Here is a 22,624-nt window from a genome sequence, read left to right as displayed (position 1 = left end):
TTTTAAGTTAATTATAGATATATATATTAACTTATTTATTCGTAACACATTTAAATATACCTACACAAAGCATTGCCGCATACACACACCCATCTATACTTGTTGGCTTTTTTCGCGGGTGCGAGGAGCAGTGATCAAATTTGCTTGAAAAAAAAAGAACAGATGAACAAAAAGAACAACTTGTTCGTTCATCAGAAAAAGAACGAAAGATTCGAATCTCTGAAATGAACGAAAAAGCACAACTCTACTACAAATGCAATATGTGCTTCTTCTTCTCAGCAGTCGCGTTACCAATTTCGCGGGATGCATGGTTGTATTTGAAGATATTTATTTTTATTTATTTATTTATTATTTAAAGTCGACGACAACCTTGAAATGGTCAGCTGCATAATATAAAATATACAACAATATAATATATACAACAAAAGTTAAAATTTAAGATATATCGAGATTTCAATAATGTTATATTACAAACAAAGATATATTATTGAACATTACAGTTTAATTTCAGAATAGTAAGAAATAGGAGCAGAAATAAGATCTTATACCGAGATCTTATACTGGCGGAATGCATCACATTCCGCTCAGCATAATCTCGGAATGCAGTGGATTCCAAACTTGCTGTTGGAATGCAACAAGATTCCAATCAGCATGTCATGGGAATACAGCAGAGCTAAGAGTAGTGTAATGAGGATACGCCATCACAAGGCATACAAAATTAAAATGACTGGTGTTGTTGGAATTCCCCGGATTCCAATCAGCTCGATGGCTGACCGATAAGATTATACATGAAAAAGCATGTTTTTAACGTTGTTGGAATGCACCAGATTTCATTTCATTTCATTTCATTTATTTATTACAGCAAAAAAGCCTAATTCATAAATTAAATTATATTACAATTTACCAGGCATGCTTAACCAACGAAACGAAGTCATTTCGTTTCGTTTATTAACGTTAAGATCGTCAAATTAACGAAATGATTTCGTTTCGTTTTCTGCCATATCAAAACGAAATCAAATCGTTTATGTTGATTATTAATTTCAAACTATGCTGGCAAAGCTGATTGATGGCGGAGTCATTAAAGGTGAAAGCATTATCCAAGCTGATTGCAACTTTTCTCATGAATTTTGACACTACGAACATTTCTCAGAGTATTTTTGACATTACCACCAACGAATTACACAAACAAATTACATAGAGTTTGTGTGTGTATGTGCGCTCGTTGTTGCCACCTTACGGCTTCACCATGGCTATAGCATTGCCAGCACAATTCAAACATAAAGTATCACGTTTTCGTTAACGTTTATAACGTTAACGAAAGCTTTTCGTTTCGGTTAAAAACGAGATACAATTTATCTTGATAATTTCTTTATCGATAATATTTCGAAGTGTTTCAACGGAAACGGTGGAAATTTTTTGATAAACGATTAGCTTAACGTTAAGGTGCATCCCTGCAATTTACTATCTTATTTCTAAGGTTTTACAATATTCATAAAGTTTTGCTTCAAAAGCTCCGATTTCATTACAACTTTTTATATCTATAGGCAGTTCATTCAAACTTTTTAGACCTTTATAAAAAATATTTTGCTGATCTATTTCAGTTCTGAATAAAGGCAGTTTGAAATTGTGTTTATTCCTTGTATTAATGTTATGTGTTTGCTTAACTAATACTACGTTTTTACTTAGATATTCAGGTACATTTTCACTTTTAATATTAAATATAAACTTCATAGCGTGAAAAAAAATCTTTTGCTTGACACTTAACCAGTTCAAACTTCTCAGCATATGAGCCGTACGAGTATCTCTAGGTTTTTTAAGAATAAATCTCATACATCTGTTTTGCATCTTTTGGAGTTTATCTATTTCTTTGTCTGACACAATGAATAGAATAGATGGGCAGTTCACAAAGTGCGGTTCTATAATGGACTTATATATAATTATTTTGTACTTTTTTTGAATATATTTGGATGTTCTCTGCATAACCCCAATTTTTTTCGCAACTTTCTGGACTGTGTAGTTTATATGTTCTTCAAACTTGAGTTTGTTATCAATTATAATTCCCAAATATTTTATACTGTCAACTTTTTGTATGCTTTCATCATTTATTTTTAAACCAATTATATCCTCATTAACGTTCCTCCTTGTTATTATCATAAATTTCGTTTTATTTATATTAAGTTTCAGTCTATTTCCGCACAACCATTTATACAGGTTATTCAGTTCATGTTGTATTTTAGAAAGTGCAGAATTAATATTATTCTCACTAATCATTATTAATGCATCAGCGAATAGTTTAATTTCACAACCTTCAATAGCGTTTACTATATCATTAATATAAATTAAGAACAGTATCGGTGCCAAAACTGAGCCTTGTGGTAACCCTATGGGTACTTCCAATTCATCAGACATCACCGTTTTCTGTCTCCTCTGCTTCAAATAGCTGCGAAACCAGTCAAGTTCTATACCAGTTATACCAATACGTTCCATTTTTTTGATTAAGATCTCCCTATCCACTGTTTTAAAAGCTCGTTTGAGGTCTAGGAAGACTGAAACAACCACTTTTTTTTATTTAACTCTTCTTTCCAGTCATGTATCATTAAATTAAGAGCTGTCTCACATGAATGTTTCTTTCTAAACCCTGACTGTTGGTGGGCTAGTATATTATTATCTTCAAGGTATTTCGTTAACTGGTTCTTAACATAAGCTTTAAGTATTTTACAATCACTAGGCAGGGTGCAGATTCCAATCAACACAGTACTGTCTTGTTCCTTCTTAATGATACATGTTGATAAATGGTCCTCCATCTTTATACGAGATCTTGCCTGTTTTTTACGGAAGAAATAAGGGCCGGCATATTAAATTAGCTTGTATCTCTTAGATTAGATAGGCAAGTATTGCATTACGTATAGTGGCAAAAGTACATTCAAGACTGATACAGCTATACAAGTCATTGTAGTATGCGCACCACATAAGAAGAGGATTATTTTTAGCAAAGTTTCGACGACAAAGGAGTAAAAAAAGGAACGTAGTGTATGGATACTCTAGGGGGAACCGCAAAAAACAAGCGCCTGAGAAGGTCCGCAGAATCAATTTCGCCAATAAGGAGCTTATGGATGAACAATACCCCCAGTAATATTCTCCGATTTTCCAGAGTGGGTAAGTTAGTAAGAAGTCTACTTCTGTATGGAGGAAGGTGGAGACTTCAGTCCCAATTAAGTCCGCGCAATGCGAATATCAAAAATTGCTTTTGAACTGACTCAAGACGCTTAATATGCATTTGAGAAACAGGGCACCAAACGCATGAGCAATACTCTAATTTTGGACGAACCAGCGATGTGTAAAGAACCTTAGTGAGGTACGGATCATCGAACTCTTTAGCCCATCTTTTAACAAAACCAAGTACACCCAACGCTTTGTTGGCAATAGATGAAATGTGCATGTTAAAGTTCAGTTTCGGATCAAAAAGGACACCTAGATTGCCATGGAGATAAAAGACTAGAACACTGATATTGGAGTTGACTGGTAACAATCTATTCAAAGATTTTAGGAATGGCTGAAAGTTTAGCAATACCCCTGTAGTTTTCAACTTTTGACCTACTACATTTTTAAGCAGGGGTATAATAAAAGACTGAATTCATGCAAAGAATTTTGAAAGTATGGCATGGGATGTATGGAGTAATAACTAATTTTATTAATTAATTAAAGAAATATATATATTTATTAAATACAATGGAAAAGTGATATTGCTAAATTAATATACACCGATTTGTAGTTTTGAGTGCTCGGCTGATAACTACTTACTTTTTTGGCGCTTAACTGTTTAGACAGTTGTAGCAGTCCAACGAGGATCGCCAGTCGCTTCTTCGCTGTGCTACCTGGTGCCGATTGGTTACACCAAGAAAATTTAAATCGTTTTCCACCTGTTCTTTCAGCGGAGTGGGGACCGCCCCCTTCCCCTGTCTTTATAGGTGAGTTGCGATAAGGATACTTTTTGGCCGGAGTATCTACATGTATGCATGGAGTACTCGCGATTTTTGCAGGGTAGAGTTTAAGGCGAAATTAACCTTCCTTAACTCTAACTTCATAGTCATAACCATACCCATATCCAAATCCATCTCCAATGTGATCGATTAATGGTGCCTTAACCTAAAAATCGTGAAAATTTCATATAAAATGAAGAAAACGCAAAGAATTACAAACATATTCCACAAAAAATAAGTATCTTAGTCAAAACGTATCCAAAACAATAAGTAAAATATACAAAAAGTTAATAAATTCATCAACTCATATATTTTTAGGTTATGGATATGGCGAAAAACCAAAAACCAATTGGTTGGCTATGGTATGGTTATGGCGTAAGCGTTATGGTATGGCACCATTCATCGATTACATTGATTTCCATAAGGTAGGTTCGATCAGCTGTTTTATCTGGTTATGGTTTTATGGTTATAAGTCACCATTAATTAGCCCTTTAACCCTGCCACTAAGTAACACTTTCCCTATCCCTATCTCTAACCCCATACCCATCCCTACAAAGTTTATATAAAGCACCAAATACACGACACGAATATTTCCGCGAACATTCCGCAATCTTGGTCGCAGCTTTGGCCATACACCATGCGAACTTTTGGCCGAACATTAGTTCTCTTTCAGACAGCCATGAATACGGACAACAATTGTGCTGCAGCAATATTGCTCGCTGTGGCAATTAAGTGTAAAAAAAGAGAGAAGAAGCACCAGACTTCAAACTATCTCTCTTTTTTTTTTGATTCACGCCGGTATTGCGCCCGCAAACTACTTATTTTTTTTATAACTGTATCCTTTGTGGCATCAGGATCTACTTCTTTTAATTTTTCTATTAAAGTCGCATAATCATTATTCTTTTTAATTCTATTACAATAATCTTTGCTTTTTACTTTTTTATTGTCCATTTTACTTTTCCGCGCACGTCTGTTCCGTTCAGAAATTACTACGATTATGAGCTATTTCGCCATACACGCAAGAACAGTTCGCGCAAATATCACCATACACGACAGAAAAGGTCGCAGAAACATGACATAACGGGAATGTTCGCGGAAATGTTCGTGTCGTGTATTTGGCGCTTAAGTTGTATTGCGGCATTTCAGGTACACATCTTTAAATGGCTAACAATTCTTAATGGGCAAATAACATGTCGGACCGATACAAGGTGGCAGCATTTAACAGCTGATTATAAACTATTTTTTATTTGATTTGATACATCAACTTCCGGTGCGGTACGATTTTGACATTTGTCCATCGAATTTACAAAAACAAAATACATGGAATTTTTATTTATGTTTGTAGGTATGTCACCATGCTGCCACCTTGTATCGTTCCGCCATGGCAAATAAACACCCAACGATCATATATTTTGTGCTTATACATGTTTTTTTGCTCTCTACCTTCCGGTTTAAGCTGGAGACATTGTTGCTTTATCGGTAACCGTATCTGTAACCTTATAACAGCTGATTCGACCAATCTTATGAGAATCAATGCAATCGATTATTGGTGCCACTAAGGTCGTAACCGTATCGTAGCCAACCAATTGGGTTTTGGTTTACCGTCGTAACGATAAACAGCTGATTACGTTAGGGATACGGATACAGCGATACGACATACGGCACCAATGACTCCAGCTTTAAGTGTCTATATAATATAGAGTCTACATTTTACATACCATTCGTTGCTAACAGGACCGCATTAACAAGTAGGCAGAATAGGCAGCTGCCTGGGGCCCCCGATTTTAAGGGGCCCCCAAAAATGAAAAAGACTTCTAAAATTTTCTTACACACATAAAATTCTAGAGAGTGAAAGACAAATATAATCAAAGCTGAAAATAATTTTTACTCAAATAATTAAAACTCAATTGACCGCATTCAAAAGGCGACGACCGACGAACTAGACAAGGTTCCTAAAAAGGACATTTCTCACTCATTTGACAATTTGTATTAGCGTGCAAAGAAGTGTATCGAAATGAAAGGAGAGTATATTGAATAATAAAAAATAGTTATCTCTAAATGTACACTGATTGTTTTTATCTTGAAAAAATACGGTTATATTTGGAACAGAGGGTGTAGAAGCCTTCAACTCTATCTTGACTGCTATGCGATCAGTGAGTATGTCATTGCAAAGTGAAAAAGCAGATTTGCAAACGAGTAATTTTTTGTACGGATCGTTAGAAGAGAGTTTAGTTTCATTCAGTGAAAAGTTCAATGATTTCGAGGAAAAAATATAACAATTATTACCTGCTGTAGGTTATATAGAAATCGTAAAACGTACTCGTCGTAGAAAAAAAAACCTAATGACAGAAATGCTCCAGAAGTAGATTTTTCGCATCGCGATGATTTTAGGACAAAAGGTTTCCTCGAAATCATCGAAAATCTTCACAGTGAAAGTATATGGCAGTTTCAGAGAGATTTGCATTTCTCATCAACTTTTCTCTAAGACCTCCACGAAGCTATATTAGTTATTTTAGAGATTTGGAAGAATTTTTCATTGAAATGAAACAATTCCAAAGTTACGTGAACTCCAGATAAACTGATGCACAAAAAACTCATAGTCATTTGAATAAGATTCTAATGGAGGATCAATTAGCCGATGTATTTCATAACACAGAAATAGCTCTTCGGATTTTTTTAACATTAATGATCACAAATTGTTCTGCTGAACGGCCTTCTCGCAATTAAAGAGAATCAAAGCTGCTGAAAGACATTGCATTTGCATTGAGTATTTTTATTGAACAAATCGATATTGATGATATAATTGATGAATGTGCCGAAAACAAATGTAGAAAACAGCATGTTTAAAATGTAGATAGTAATTTTATTGATATTATTCCAATTTGACAATAAAATTTTTATGAAAGATATATGTTTGTATTTTTCAATCGAAAAAAGAAGGGAGCGGACGTGAAAAAATGGGCCCCCAAATTGATGCTTGCCTAGGGCACCGTTGAGGGTTAATGCGGCCCTGGTTGCTAAAGTCGAGGAAGTGGGTGCTTTTTTCGTCGTGGCAACTCAGTGGACCAACAGTGAACTCGAAAGTGTTGGTGGGAGCGGTCATTTAAATTAATATTAATAAAGCAAGTTTTACTATTAAACAAAAAAAAATATTAAACAAGTTTACATTAAAGTATTAACAACAAATCATGTCAGCAGTTACTAAAGGTATTTTGAACAATTTTAAAATTGATTGAACTTATCAGTTATCAGTAAGTATGTACATACGTATATAAACATATGCAAGAGGCTCATCCGTACTTCGGACTTTGTTGTCATACAATAAGTGGGTGTATATTATAGGAGATCGGTAGAAAAGTATACATGTGTGTGTAGGTACACATCGCAGATCAAAAAAAAAACAACTCAAAAACCTTGATTTTGCAATGAGCCATACTATCGGGTTCGTTAATACAGACCGAGCTGTGCTGTGTAACTGACTCAATTACTACCTGACACATTATTCACCGAGAAAACTTAGTACAAACTAATAAATCTTTCTGCGCGAGGTCGTCAGGGTTTCGGAATCTTTTTATATACATATGTATGTATGCATGAAAATCATGTAAATACCTATGTTCATATATGTATGTAAGCTGGTATGCACTTCTGTACTTTTGCTTTGGGCCGGTAAATTTGTTTTGCTACATTTCTTATTTGTACTTTGGACTCAAAAGCTCGCAGTCACTATGTAACTTTGTTGGTTAATTTAAGTTGTATTTGTGTAATACATATAAACGCCGACGTAGGAGCAAACTTACCCTGCAAAAATCGTTGGACCATGTGGTCCACTGGAGTACTTACCATTCTACTCCACTGTAATGCAGCGATGGACCAACTCATGTTTCTACACGAACATGTTGTAAGCCGATCATTCCTCGTTTTTAACGATTGTAATCACTACACAATGTTTATTGGACTGTGGGTACTCCATGGATTACTCTAATGTAATGCGGAGCTGGAGTATATGGTCCGGTCCTAGGACATCGCAATGTTAATTGGACCATATTTTTTGTATGAATTGTGGTTAATTTTGGAGCACTCGCTTGGTCCATAGCGAGTACTCCATACATGCATGCATGGAGTACTCGCGATTTTTGCAGGGTATTTGTCGATTGGGAGGAAAAACAACCAACAATAATGTTATCTTTTCTTAACTCTTAAATTAGATGAGAGAGTACGATTTTTTCGTGGAAGGAGGGATTTTTTGTATTCCCTTTACTGTATTTTTGTACCTCACTCCGTGGATCCTAAGTGGATGACTCCCTACTTCTTTTGAAGGCCGACCAACTAATACCTAAAGTCCAAAAGCCGGAGCAGTTCTCCGCACCTGGGATCACGCTTAGTATTATTTCCACTGCAGAGGAGTATAGAATCGGCGTTAGCTAGTTGCAAACAACAAAAACCTTATCTTTTCTTACCTTTCAAATTTGATGAGTACGTTTTCTTATTTCATAATTCGTGGAAGGAGGGGTTTTGTTATGCCATGTTTGGTATTTTTGTGCCTCACTCCGTGGACCCTAAGTGGATGGCTCCCTTAGGTTCTCCGCACCTGGGATTGCGCTTAGTATTATTTCCACTGCAGAGGAGTATAGAATCGGCGTTAGCTTGTTCCAGCATATGACTTTGTTAGCTGTTAGTCGACTAAATTTACTTTTAGTGTGTGAAGCCCTCTGGAAGGCTCTGCAAAAGTGATCCGAGAAGGTAAGCTTCTGTTAGTTTGCGGTGACCAAGGAGGTAAGAAACTTTCCAGAGTTCGAGGCCTAGCTCCTTTTGTGCCAAAACGACTTAACCAAGTTTTATATGAACATTTCAGAGCTTGAGGTTATATAAAAAACCGACTAGTCCGGTTCTTACAAAACCGTAAAATGTGTCGAGCCTGGGTAATAAAAAAAAATAGTTCCAAAAAAAAATTTTTTTTTTAATATTGGCTGTCTTTGAAGCAGGCATGCTTAACCAACGAAACGATATCATTTCGTTACGATAATCAACGTTAATAAACGAAACAAAGTCATTTCGTTTCGTTTATTAACGTTAAGAACGTCAAATTAACGTTAATTATTCGTAACGTTGATTATCGTAACGAAATGATATCGGTTCGTTGGTTAAGCATTCCTGCTTTGAAGCGACTAACCTTTGGCCTTGATTACGTTTTTGAAACCGCTGCCATTTTAAATCGGTTTGTTCTGATAGTCTACTTTGTTGGAATCACCATCTACCCGTGAACCGTCTTTTTGAGTTGGCTATTTCCGTGGAAAGGTTTGTTTTAAAGACTATTTTCGTCAAATCGGTTTTTTTGAGTCGCTTACTTTTTGGAAACGGGTTTTTGGAATAGGCTACTTGTTTGGAACTGGTTTCTAGAACCTTTTACCTTTTTGGAACTCGTTTAGTTTGTTATTTGTTACTTTCATGGAGTTTGTTTCTTGAAATCAGCCGCCTTTTTCAACCCGGGTATTCGGGAGCTGTTTATGAGGCAGAGTTATCCAGTCAGTTAATTTCATAAGCCATGTGTTTTTATTCTCTTGATTTGTCGGATTCCATACTTGAAATCGGGCTTTTACCGAATTGGTTATTTTTTTCGGAAGCGGGTTTGTTTAGAAATCGGTTATTTTCTTGAAACCGGGTTTTTTTTGGAATAGGTTACTTTACTGGGAACAGTTTTTTCAATTGATTAATTTGTTGTACACATTTTTTAAAACCTGTTACTGTTTTGGCAGTCGCATTGGTAACCAAATAATTCTGAAAATAATAACTCAATAAAAAATTTTTATTTCGTCCCAAAATGGCACCAATATTATTCCGAAAATCTTCCCGATATTATTTAGAAAAAGTCCAAGATGATTCGAAAAGTCATCCCAAAGAGATTTCGATCTGATACAGTAGCTGTATCAATATCATTCCGAAAATATCGCAATTATATATATACTAGCCTTTACCCGCGGCCCCGTCCGCAAGGAGAAAATGAAATATGTGGGCTATTCACGTTAGCCTGCTTATAAAGTTATCTGTTTAAAATTTTTTTTCTGTCTAATGCATTTTATTTTTGTAATTGAGTAAAAAAAAGAACTTTATGAGCTGATAACCTGATAGGATCCCAAAATGATAACGAAATTATCCAGAAAAAGCCACGAAATGACCCCGACGCTGTCGCGGACGGATCCCGAAAACCATCCAGAAACGCCCCGGAAGTGTTTCCAAAAGTTCCCGAAGTAGTCCCAAAAAAACCCGAAATGACAACGACACGATTCTAGACTTATCCAGATAACCTAACAGAAATGATGCCTGAAGGGTACCAAATTGATCCCGAAATAGTCCCGAAAAAGTTCCGAAATTACCCTGACGGGCTCCCGGACGGATCTCAGAAACCATCCAGAAAATATCCAGGAAGGGTCCCTAAATTATCCCGACTAACTCCAGAAAAAGTTCCGAAATGGCTCCGAGGGGATCCACGATGGATCGCGAAAACCATACAGAAATGATTCCGGAAGGATTCCAAAATGATCCCGAAATAGTCCGGAATTGACCCAGATGGGATCCCGCACAGATCCAGAAATGATCCCGGAAGGGTGCAAAAACTATCCCGGAAAAGTAACAAAAAATCCCGAAATGGCTACTACGGCATCCCGGACGGATCCAGAAATGATCTCGGAAGGGTCCCCAAATGATCCCAAAATGGTCCCGAAATGACCCTGATGGATCCGGCAAACCATCCAGAAATTATGCCGAAAGGGTCCCAAAATGATCCCGAAATAATACAGAAAAAGTCACGAAACGACCCCTAGAGGATCCCCAAATGATCCCGTATTAGCCCCGAAAAGGTCCCGAAATAACCCCGACGGGATCCCGGACAAATCCCGAAAACCATCCAGAAATGATGCCGGAAGGAATCCCAAATGATTCCGTAAAAGTCCCGCATTGATTCCGACGGGATTCCGAACGGATACCGAAAATCATCCAGAAGTGACGCCGGAAAGGTCCTCAAATGATCACCTAATAGTCCCGAAATGACCCTTAATGGGTCATGGACGAATCCCATAAACCATCCAGAAATGATCCCGATATATTCCCGAAGAAGTCCCGAAATGACCCTGACGGGATCTCGAACGCACCCCTAAATGACCCTGACGGGATCCCGGACAGATCCCGAAATCCATCCAGAAATGATCTTGGGAGGGACCCCAAATGATCCCGAAAAAGTCCCGCAATGATTCCGAGGGGATCCTGATCGGATACCGATAACCATCCAGAAGTGATGCCGGAAAGGTCCTCAAATGATCACCTAATACCAAAATGACCCTGACGGCATCCCGGACTGATCCCAAAATCCATCCAGAAATGATCTTGGGAAGGTCCCAAAATTATCCCGAAATAGTCTCGGAAAAGTTCAGAAATTACCCTGACGGGTTCCCGGACGGATCCTGAAAGCCATCTCTAAATGATCCCGAAAAAGTCCCGAAATGACCCTGATTGGACCCCGAAAGGATCCCGAAAACTATCCAGAAATGATGCCGGAAATGTCCTCAAATGATCACCTAATCGTTCCGAAAAGACCCTGACGGGATCCCGAACGGATCCCGACAACTATCTAGAAATGATGCCGAAAGGGCCCGCAAATGATCCCGTATTAGTCGAGAAAAAGTCGTGATGCCGAAAAGGTCCTCAAATGATCACCTAATAGTCCCAAAATGACCCTGAAGGCATCCCGGACAGATCCCGAAATCCATCCAGAAATGATCTTAGGAGGGTCCCAAAATTATCCCGAAATAGTCTGGGAAAAGTCCAGAAATTACCCTGACGGATACCGGACGAATCCTGAAAACCAATCTTAAATGATGCCGAAAAAGTCCCGAAATGACCCTGATGGGACCCGGCAAGGATCCCGAAAACTAACCAGAAATGATGCCGGAAAGGTCCTCAAATGATCTCCCAATAGTTCCGAAAAGACCCTGACGGGATCCCGAACGGATCCCGACAACTATCCAGAAATGATACCGAAAGGGCCCGCAAATGATCCCGTATTAGTCGAGAAAAAGTCCCGAAATGACCCCGACGGGATGCCGGACGAATCCCAAAAACCATCCAGAAATGATTTTGGAAGGGACCCCAATGATCCCGAAAAAGTCCCGCAATTATTCCGACGGGAATCTGAACGGATACCGAAAACCATCCAGAAGTGAAGCCGGAACGGTCCTCAAATGCTCACCTAATAATCCCAAAATGACCCTGAGGGCATCCCGGACAAATCCCGAAATCCATCCAGAAATGATCTTGGGAAGGTCCCAAAATGATCCCGAAATAGTCTCGGAAAAGTCCAGAAATTACCCTGACGGGTTCCCGGACGAATCCTGAAAGCCATCCTTAAATGATCCCGAAAAAGCCCCGAAATGACCCTGACGGGATCCCGAAAGGATTCCAAAAACTATCCAGAAATGATGCCGGAAAGGTCCTCAAATGATCCCCTAATAGTTCCGAAATGACCGTGACGGGATCCCGAACGGATCCCGACAACTATCCAGAAATTATGCCGAAAGGGTCCGCAAATGATCCCGTATTAGTCGAGAAAAAGTCCCGAAATAACCCCGACGGGATCCCGGACGAATCCCAAAAACCATCCAGAAATGATGCCGGTAGGTATCCCAAATGATCCCGAAATAATCCCGAAATGACCTCGCCGGCAATGCCGGAAAGGTCCTCAAATGATCCCCTAATAGTCCCGAAATTACCCTGATGGGATCCCGGACGGATCCCGAAAACCATCCAGAAATGATGCCGGAAGAGCCCCCAAATGATCCCGAAAAAGTCCCCAAATGACCCCGACGATATCCCGGACGGATCCTGAAAACAATCCAGAAATGATGCCGGAAGAGCCCCCAAATGATCCCGAAAAAGTCCCCAAATGACCCCGACGAGATCCCGCACGGATCCCGAAAACCATCCAGAAATGATGCCGGAAGAGCCCCAAATGATCCCGAAAAAGTCCTCAAATGACCCCGACATACTCCAGAAAAGGTTCCGAAATGGCTCCGAGGGAATCAACGACGGATCGCGAAAACCATACAGAAATGATTCCGGAAGGATCCCAAAATGATCCCGGATCCGGAAATGACCCAGATGGGATCCCGCACAGATCCAGAAATGATCCCGGAAGGGTCCAAAAACTATCCCGGAAAAGTAACAAAAAATCCCGAAATGGCTCCTACGGCATCCCGGACGGATCCAGGAATGATCTCGGAAGGGTCCCCAAATGATCCCAAAATGGTCCCGAAATGACCCTGATGGATCCGGCAAACCATCAAGAAATTATGCCGGAATGGTCCCCAAATGATCCCGAAATAAAACAGAAAAAGTCACGAAACGACCCCTAGAGGATCCCCAAATGATCCCGTATTAGCCCCAAAAAAGTCCCAAAATGACACTGACGGGATCCCGAAAGGATTCCGAAAACAATACAGAAATGATGCCGGAAAGGTCCTCAAATGATCCCCTAATAGTTCCGAAATGACCGTGACGGGATCCCGAACGGATCCCGACAACTATCCAGAAATTATGCCGAAAGGGTCCGCAAATGATCCCGTATTAGTCGAGAAAAAGTCCCGAAATGACCCCGACGGGATCCCGGACGAATCCCAAAAACCATCCAGAAATGATGCCGGTAGGTATCCCAAATGATCCCGAAATAATCCCGAAATGACCTCGTCGGCAATGCCGGAAAGGTCCTCAAATGATCCCCTAATAGTCCCGAAATTACCCTGATGGGATCCCGGACGGATCCCGAAAACCATCCAGAAATGATGCCGGAAGAGCCCCCAAATGATCCCGAAAAAGTCCCCAAATGACCCCGACGATATCCCGGACGGATCCCGAAAACCATCCAGAAATGATGCCGGAAGAGCCCCCAAATGATCCCGAAAAAGTCCCCAAATGACCCCGACGAGATCCCGCACGGATCCCGAAAACCATCCAGAAATGATGCCGGAAGAGCCCCAAATGATCCCGAAAAAGTCCTCAAATGACCCCGACATACTCCAGAAAAGGTTCCGAAATGGCTCCGAGGGAATCAACGACGGATCGCGAAAACCATACAGAAATGATTCCGGAAGGATACCAAAATGATCCCGGATCCGGAAATGACCCAGATGGGATCCCGCACAGATCCAGAAATGATCCCGGAAGGGTCCAAAAACTATCCCGGAAAAGTAACAAAAAATCCCGAAATGGCTCCTACGGCATCCCGGACGGATCCAGAAATGATCTCGGAAGGGTCTCCAAATGATCCCAAAATGGTCCCGAAATGACCCTGATGGATCCGGCAAACCATCAAGAAATTATGCCGGAATGGTCCCCAAATGATCCCGAAATAAAACAGAAAAAGTCACGAAACGACCCCTAGATGATCCCCAAATGATCCCGTATTAGCCCCAAAAAAGTCCCAAAATGACACTGACGGGATCCCGAAAGGATCCCGACAACTATCCAGAAATGATGCCGAAAGGGTTCCCAAATGATCCCGTATTAGTCGCGAAAAAGTCCCGAAATGACCCCGACGGGATCCCGGACGGATCCCGAAAACCATCCAGAAATGATGCCGAAAGGGTTCCCAAATGATCCCGTATTAGTCGCGAAAAAGTCCCGAAATGACCCCGACGGGATCCCGGACGGATCCCGAAAACCATCCAGAAATGATGCCGGATGAGCCCCAAAATGATCCGGAAAAAGTCCCCAAATGACCCCGACGAGATCCCGGACGGATCCCGAAAACCATCCAGAAATGATGCCGGAAGAGCCCCCAAATGATCCCGAAAAAGTCCCCAAATGACCCCGACGATATCCCGGACGGATCCCGAAAACCATCCAGAAATGATGCCGGAAGAGCCCACAAATGATCCCGAAAAAGTCCCCATATGACCCCGACGAGATCCCGCACGGATCCCGAAAACCATCCAGAAATGATGCCGGAAGGGTCCCCAAATGATCGCGAAATAGTCCCGAAATGATTCCGGAATAGTCCCGAAAATGTTCCAAAATAACCCCGACGGGATCCCGGACTGATCCCGTAAACTATACAGAAATGATCCCGGAAGGGTCCCAAAATGATCCCGAAATAGTCCCGAAAAAGTCCCGAAATTACCCCGGCGTAATCCCGGACCGATCCCGAAAACCATCCAGAAATGATCCCGGAAGGGTCTCGATATGACCCTTACGGGATCACAAATAAGGTGAAGCTAATTATAAAACCATGTTAATAAGGCAGCAGGCGCATTGGAGCGAACAAAAAGTTTGATAGAAACATACAGGTAAAGCTAATAAAAGCGTGCTAATAAAAACAATTGATGGAGGGCGGATGGCGGGAGTAGAGGAGAGGACCAGTGATCGTTCCTCCAAAATTGTCTAGATCTCGTTCTGTATGTACCAGATACCAAAAACTATTGATTTAGGAGAAAATTTAGATTGAGTTATAACAATTTATGGATTTTACACCAGAGGGGGAGATAAAGGGGGGCGGGCGGAGGGTGTCATTGCTTACTTTGTAAGCCCTCGACTTATTTGACCCCTTGAGTCTGTGATATTGGTGAAGGCCAGTATACGTAAAGTTATAATGTGTAAAAATTATGAAAAATAATTTCTCGAAGGCTCGTGGGACCGCCACCCCTCTTTCCATGTTCGAAAAAAATTTCGCTAGTAGACTACTGTCTGTGTCCCAAATTTCATCAAAATCCGTGTAGCCATTCTGGCGTGATTCAGTCGCAAAGACGAAAAAATATAATAATTAAATTATAACTGTTCCTAGGGGGCGGGGACCACGCCCCTTTTGAAAAATATATAGCTAGTAGATCCTTCTAGACTATTGGCTATATGTGTGCAAAATTTCATCCAAATCGGTCCAGCCGTTCTTGCGTTATTGAGTCACAAAGACAAACGTCTGGACAAACATCCAAACATCCAAACATCCAAACATCCAAACATCTAAACATCCAAACATCCAAACATCTTAACATCCAAACTTTCCCATTTATAATATATATTAGATATATATAATTATATCGAAAATTTACTCGAAAATAATTTCAAAATTATACTCATCGATATACGAAACATAACCTAAAAATGCCCTAATATTTTATCTATAAAGTTGTCTGCTAATCGAGCTGTAGCCCCTCAAAGTATCCTTTTGTTTTGAAGAAATCGCTATGTCGGAAACGATAGCACAGCTAAAACGTACCAATGAGGGATTCAAGCGGCTGTTAAATGAAATTTATACATATATTTAGCAATCAAGGCTCTGGCGACCTCTAGCTGCTCAAGAAAAAATTGGAGGAATGAATGTGGTCATACCGAATCATTCCCGAGATGCTTGGAAGGCCACCCTAATGGTGCTAGTTTCCGGAGCGTGCTTGATTAAAATCTGGCAAACGACAATCAACATCGATCAAACTCGCCAAAAACCTACGTTGAGTGTCCCGATCGCTACGAGTAAAAGTAGTAGCTCCGAAGGACATAAGATGCATCTATAGATCTCCTAAAGACCAAAAGAATGACTAAAACACATATACATATTGTGATGAATATTAGCAGCACTAAGCTGATACTAAGCAGCCACTCGTATGTACGTAAACAAATCAACCATCATTTACACACATACATACAATGCAACGGAGAGATACTCACAAACACATGTAATCATCAGCCGAAGTAGTACTCACATATACACACGCATATGGCTACAAACTACAAATATACATGTATATGGCTGGTAACCAAGCATGAAGTTCGCGAAATTACTAGACCTTAGGAGAAATGGGTGAACGAGGAAACCGAGAGTATAAAAGCAGCGCAAGCTGAGGCATGACGAATCTGTTTTGATTTAAGCACGCTATTGGTTGTGAAGTAGACGTGTTATTGTGAAGTACTCTCAAAGTAGTCTAATAAAGACCATTTTGCATTATTGAATATTGGAGTTATTTATTCATCAGTTTAGCGATTCGAACGTTAGCAGAAGGTTTGGAATAAGCGGAATTCCCCAAAATTTGTTACAATATGTACATATACTACTGAGTGGGATATGAACTTTGAGCAACATAAATTAACAAATCAATTATTATTTCTCTTTCCAATTTGTTGCAGGTATTTACATTGTTGCCGCTAAGCGTACTGCTTTTGGTACTTTCGGTGGATCTTTAAAGAATATTAGCCAAACTCAATTGCAAGCGACCGTTGCCAAGGCTGCATTGGACTCTGCTGGTTTGCGTGGTGAGCAAGTTGATACTGTGATTATTGGCAATGTAATTGCGGTAAGTGGCCTGAAAAGTAATAGCTTAGTTTTTCATATGTTTTCGTTTAGATACTTTTAATGTCAGGTTTTCTCAGAGACAGACAAAAAAGCCACGGGACTTTTATTCTTATTTTAGTTGTTACAACAAAAAATTTCGCGTTTTGCACTTTGAAGTGTTTCAAGTCGTCATTTACAGTACGGATACCGTACATCGCTTCAACTCGCCTACAGATATCATTCCATCTTCATCGAGTAGTTGTTCCTTGTGATATGAGTTTTTAGAGAAAGATAAATTATGATTCAGTGAAGCGTACATATTAGTAAATTTATAATTGTTTAGTGGACTGCATGAATACCCTTACCTAAGTAGTCTCAAATCTAAAAATTCGCCTGAAGATGGGAAGCTTGAAGACCGGGGCAATTTCTTAAAGGAATGATACTCGCAACTTGGTAGCATGTTCAGAGTGTGCTGAAGGTATGGAAAGAGCACTTCTCCTCTTTTCTAGACAAGGAGGCACAAGACGAACTCGACACCCCATTTGCTGATGGCGGAAAACATGTTCCGGCACGCGACTAAACCGATGGGAAAATTCCAAATTCACAGCTGGAGATTAACAAGACGCAGGAAGCGACGGAGTGCCGTGTTGTTTAAACACGGAGGCTTAAATCTGGTAAAGACCATTAACCAACTCCATGACCTAGTCGGACGAGCACATGCTTTCAGTTTGGAATTAAAGTGTGCTTTGCTCAATCCACGACAAAAGCTATCCCGCAAACCAAGCTAATTACCGCGCAATCAGTCATCTTAATATGCGAAAGACTGAATTGCAAAGTCAACGAACTGATTGGACCTTATCAGTGCGGGGTTGGGCCCGATAAATCTTCCCGCTATAAGATAATCTGCACCCACCATATTTTTGTCGACATCAAATCAGCATTTGACAGCGCGAAAATGAGTATCTTCTATACTTCTATGTCTGAATTTAAGTTCCCTACAAAGCTAATAAGGCTTTGCTAAATGATGTTGAGCAACACAACCAACTTCGTAAGGATTGGGAGGGAACATTCGATGCATTCGAAACCAATCGAGGCTTCATACAAGGTAACTCGCTTTGAGCGATTTCTTAACCTTAATGCTGAAAACGGTAATTCTAGGAGGAGATCTAGACAACAACTGTTGACTTCTCTGGATGGGATAAGGATGAAAAAAGTGATTTGATTCTTGCGGTAAATGAGGACAAGACGAAGTACTTGATGTCATCCAAGAAAAAATCGGCGCCTTTGGGCGTGGGCAGTCCCGCATTATTGAGAGGCATAAATTCGAGACTGTCTACCTGGGAACCAGCATTAACTTGCTTTCGCTGTGTCCTGGTGTGGATCGGACTGAATGATGGAGAGTGTTGAGAGAAGATGAATGCCAATTTTTAAAAATATGTCACTTCTTCCTATTGGGAGTTCAGGAAATGTGATATTCCTCTTTACTAAACCCTAGTCATTTCATCCCTCGGTGTGGGCTGCATGTGGTGCGCGGCAACTTGACCTCGTTTTTTTTATATGAAAATTACACTAGAATGACTTATAAATTTCTTTCTCACAGTCTTCCTCCACAGATGGCATCTATCTACCTCGTCATGTTGGTCTTCATTGTGGTGTGCCAATTGAAAAACCCGCGCTTGGAATCAATCGTCTCTGCGGTTCTGGCTTTCAGTCTATTGTTAATGGCGCCCAAGATATTCTTGTGGGAAGTGCTAAAGTTGCACTAACAGGCGGCGTTGAAAATATGTCCCAGGCCCCCTTTATCGTGCGTAATGTTCGTTTCGGCGCCACGTTGGGCGCTAACTACAATTTTGAAGATGCTCTTTGGGCGGGACTCACAGACACATATTGCAAATTGCCAATGGCTTTAACAGCCGAAAATCTAGCTGAGCAATCGAAAATCTCAAGAGAACGTGTTGATGAGTTTTCACTTCGATCACAACAAAATTGGGCGAAAGCACAAAAGGAGGGTGCATTCAATGCCGAAATCACACCAATAAAACTGAAGGTGAAGGGCAAAGAGGTAGATTTTGCAGTCGATGAACATCCACGTCCACAAACAACAATCGAAGGACTAGCAAAGTTGCTACCGTTGTTTAAGAAAAATGGTATCGTTACGGCCGGAACAGCATCGGTAAGTACCTAGATTAGAAACTTACAAACTTAAATGAAAATCGAAATTTGTGTGGAAGCGTCTTCAAACAGTCGTTTATCCAAATATCAGCTGTCCCAACAATAAATGTGATCCGACTAATGTAATAGACACAGATCACCCAGCTGATAATCGAGAAGCTGATTGTTTAAAGTAGAATCTGCAGAAAAGCCGACAGTCACTTAAGTCGACTATCGTAATAGAGCTGGAACCCATAACCAATATTTTATTTACAGGGTATTTGTGATGGTGCTGGTGCTGTTATTGTCGCATCGGAAGATGCGGTCAAGGAGTATAACCTTAAACCGTTAGCGCGTTTAGTCGCGTATTCATATGTTGGTGTGAAACCCGAAATTATGGGCTATGGTCCTGTGCCAGCCATACAAAATGTACTAAAAGTTAGTGGCAAAAAATTGGAGGATATTGACCGAATTGAGGTAATTCATTTGTATTTCCAGAAAAAAAATAAATTTACGGCTAAAGATTTGGTTGTTGTTGGACGATAAGGACACTTTCCGAAGGTCTTGGGGAGTGTTATCGATGTTGATGATCCTTCGCCGGCTGCAGATCCGGTACGTTCTGGTACATCCGGGACGGTCTGACCATCTCGGGAACGGTTTGTTATGGCCACATGCGACCTTCTAGGCCAAACCGCCCTCCCACCCCCTAGATCCATGGGGAGTTCGGGGTCGCCAGAGCCTCTGTTGTTAATGTAGCAGGATTTGCCACGGATAGGTGAGGTTGACAATTGGGTTTGGAGTAGCTATATATTGTGCTCGCAACCTGAAAGGGTTGCGGAACACAACCCCTTGAATCTATTTGGTATTTTAGTCGCCTCTTACGACAGGCATACCTACCGCGGGTATATTCTAACCTCCTAACCCGCTGGGGGGTAAAGATTTGGTTAACCAGGGGCCATCAATTCCCAATAAAAATTTTGCCATAGTGATACCTTTTCCACTCGAATCGGATATTTTCTACTCCTTTGTTTTATAGTGATATCGCTATATGCTTTTTTCCTCCGGCACTTTTGTGCCAGTTTTCTTCGTAGTGTTTGCGGAAATGACTCCTAACGTCAACAGAAACTGGTTGTTCAGCATTTCGTTTCTCACCTCTATCGGGAGCATTCCCGCCTCGCTGTGTAAATAATCCTCTGGTGGTATAAGAAAACATCATGTGGCAGCTCATATTGGAGACGCGTAGCATACAAGAGGCTGTCCAATTGCTTTAGATATAGCTATGAGGGTGTCTTTATCTTTGCCCCAAGTGCAGTCAGCGAGGGACTTCAGGATTTTATTACGGTTCTGAAATTTGGGTACGATTGCGGCTGCATGCCTCCCGAAATGCAAGTCCTGATCGAATGTCACAGCCAAAGTTTTTGGGCGTAGGACAGACGGTAGCGTAATGCCATCCACGTGAATATTCAACATGGTCGACATTTGCGGGTTCACGTTGTAAATAAGGTCACCGAAGATTTGGTTGGTGATAGAGCCAAATTTCGCAACGAGAAAGTCTGTAAAGACTAAGGAGATAGTTGTTAATTTTACAGCAGAGCTTATCAAAAGGAGGGCCAGGAGCTGTTGTAATTATCATGCAGTCATCGGTGTAGTACACAATGGTAACTCCTTCCGGTTGGGGAGAGAGTTTCGATATGTGCTAAAGCCATGCTAGTGGCTGGCAAGTTGCAGGTTTGCGGTGAAATAGAGGAGCAGTGCGGTTTCAAGTGTTTTGGCCACCGGCAATAAGAAACATATCGGATGATATGAGTCTACTACGTTGCTGGTTTCCCAGAATTAAGTAGCGCTATTTTCCATTTTTCAATCATGACGAAAGTTCTTTTGAGACACTTCAGCTTAAGGCTAACCATTCTAATGGAATTCATGCCTTTATTGCCACTTCCTTTCTCTTTCTTTTTGGCCAATAGAACCATATCAAGTTGTCTACTCTATTCGAAGCTCCAGCGACAGCATGCTTGCTCTGAAGCAGTGATTTTCAAACTGTTGGTCACGACCCTTTCTCCCAAAAATTAACCTGCCTCCAATATAGTTTCGGATGAAAATATTTTTTTTTATTAAAAATTAGGTACCTACGTAGTAGAGTTGGTTTTTTTAGTTCAATGAAAAGATTAGTTCACTTCTAATTCGTTCAGTCCATCGAACTAGTTCTTTTGGCTCTTAGTTCGGTCACCTAATTGAACTATTGTTCAACCATTTGAACGAGTTCAATAGTTCAATTCGGAAGTCAAATCCACTCACTCCCTGATTTAAACATCATATATGCCGCCAGCAACACTTATGGAAATTCGGCAGTACTTGCATTTCATTTTATTTTCTTCACGACTTTATTTAAAGTGCTTCCATATTTCACTTCGCTTTGGCATCTGAAACAAGTCATTATTTATTAAGCACACATTTGTCTAGTTAAATTTATGAAAGCCAAATGGAAACAGTTACTATTACATTTAAAAGGCTAAACTTCTAAAATAAATTGTAAAACTTCACAAAATGACGATATGGTGGTAAACATCGTGAAATTCGTTTAATAATTTGGGAAACATTTAAACAACGTGACATGAGGTAGGACAAGGCGACAGCTGTTTCGATTATACTTTGTAAATCTCTTCAAAGCCTTTTCTCCCGGGAGTGGGATTCGAACCCGCACTCCTACGATAGTTGAAATGGTTACAAACGCATTCAGCTACGTCATGCCTTAGTTGTTGTAAAGTTTTTTCCCAATTGCCTTCTTTTGCATATATTAATCTTCTAAACATCATACACATCACATACAATTCTATCAGCTGTTTGAATTTTGACAAAGAAGTGAGTTGCCATACATTTTGAAATTTTAATTTGCAAAGTTGCCACATAAAAGTTTAGTTCACTTTACCGAACGAACTAGCGAACTAGTTCAATTAAAAAATCTAGTTCTTTCGTTCTCTAGTTCAATAGATCGCTAGTACGTAGGCTTTATACTATTACGTTTCCACCAAAACCAAAACCGTTTTTGCCAGGCTCGCACGACTGGTAAAACATGTCCAAAGTTCCGCTCACATTTCTAAGCCCAAAATGGCGGCACAAATGTTGTAGATTTTTTATTCTTATTGTTTATTTTTTCTCTTGCTATTACGAAGAATTACTCGGTCGTTTT

At 40.2% G+C, this 22,624-nt stretch overlaps 1 protein-coding gene across 1 annotated transcript in view; it reads left to right on the top strand.

Annotated features, from left to right (window-relative positions):
- The first annotated feature begins 7,032 nt into the window (after positions 1 to 7,032).
- The window catches only part of yip2 (yippee interacting protein 2), a 30,852-nt gene continuing 15,260 nt past the window's right edge, over positions 7,033 to 22,624 (top strand). The window contains exons 1-4 of the mRNA XM_067765433.1: positions 7,033 to 7,187; positions 17,142 to 17,308; positions 18,887 to 19,459; positions 19,714 to 19,914. Coding sequence (XP_067621534.1) covers positions 7,169 to 7,187; positions 17,142 to 17,308; positions 18,887 to 19,459; positions 19,714 to 19,914 — 960 coding nt within the window. The 5' untranslated portion in view covers positions 7,033 to 7,168. The remainder of the gene's footprint in view (positions 7,188 to 17,141; positions 17,309 to 18,886; positions 19,460 to 19,713; positions 19,915 to 22,624) is intronic.

Source organism: Eurosta solidaginis, chromosome 2 (genome assembly GCF_040869045.1).
Source record: "Eurosta solidaginis isolate ZX-2024a chromosome 2, ASM4086904v1, whole genome shotgun sequence".
Classification (NCBI taxonomy): Eukaryota; Metazoa; Arthropoda; class Insecta; order Diptera; family Tephritidae; genus Eurosta; species Eurosta solidaginis.
Note: the sequence above shows the minus strand (reverse complement) of the source record. Positions and strands in the feature narration are given on the sequence as shown.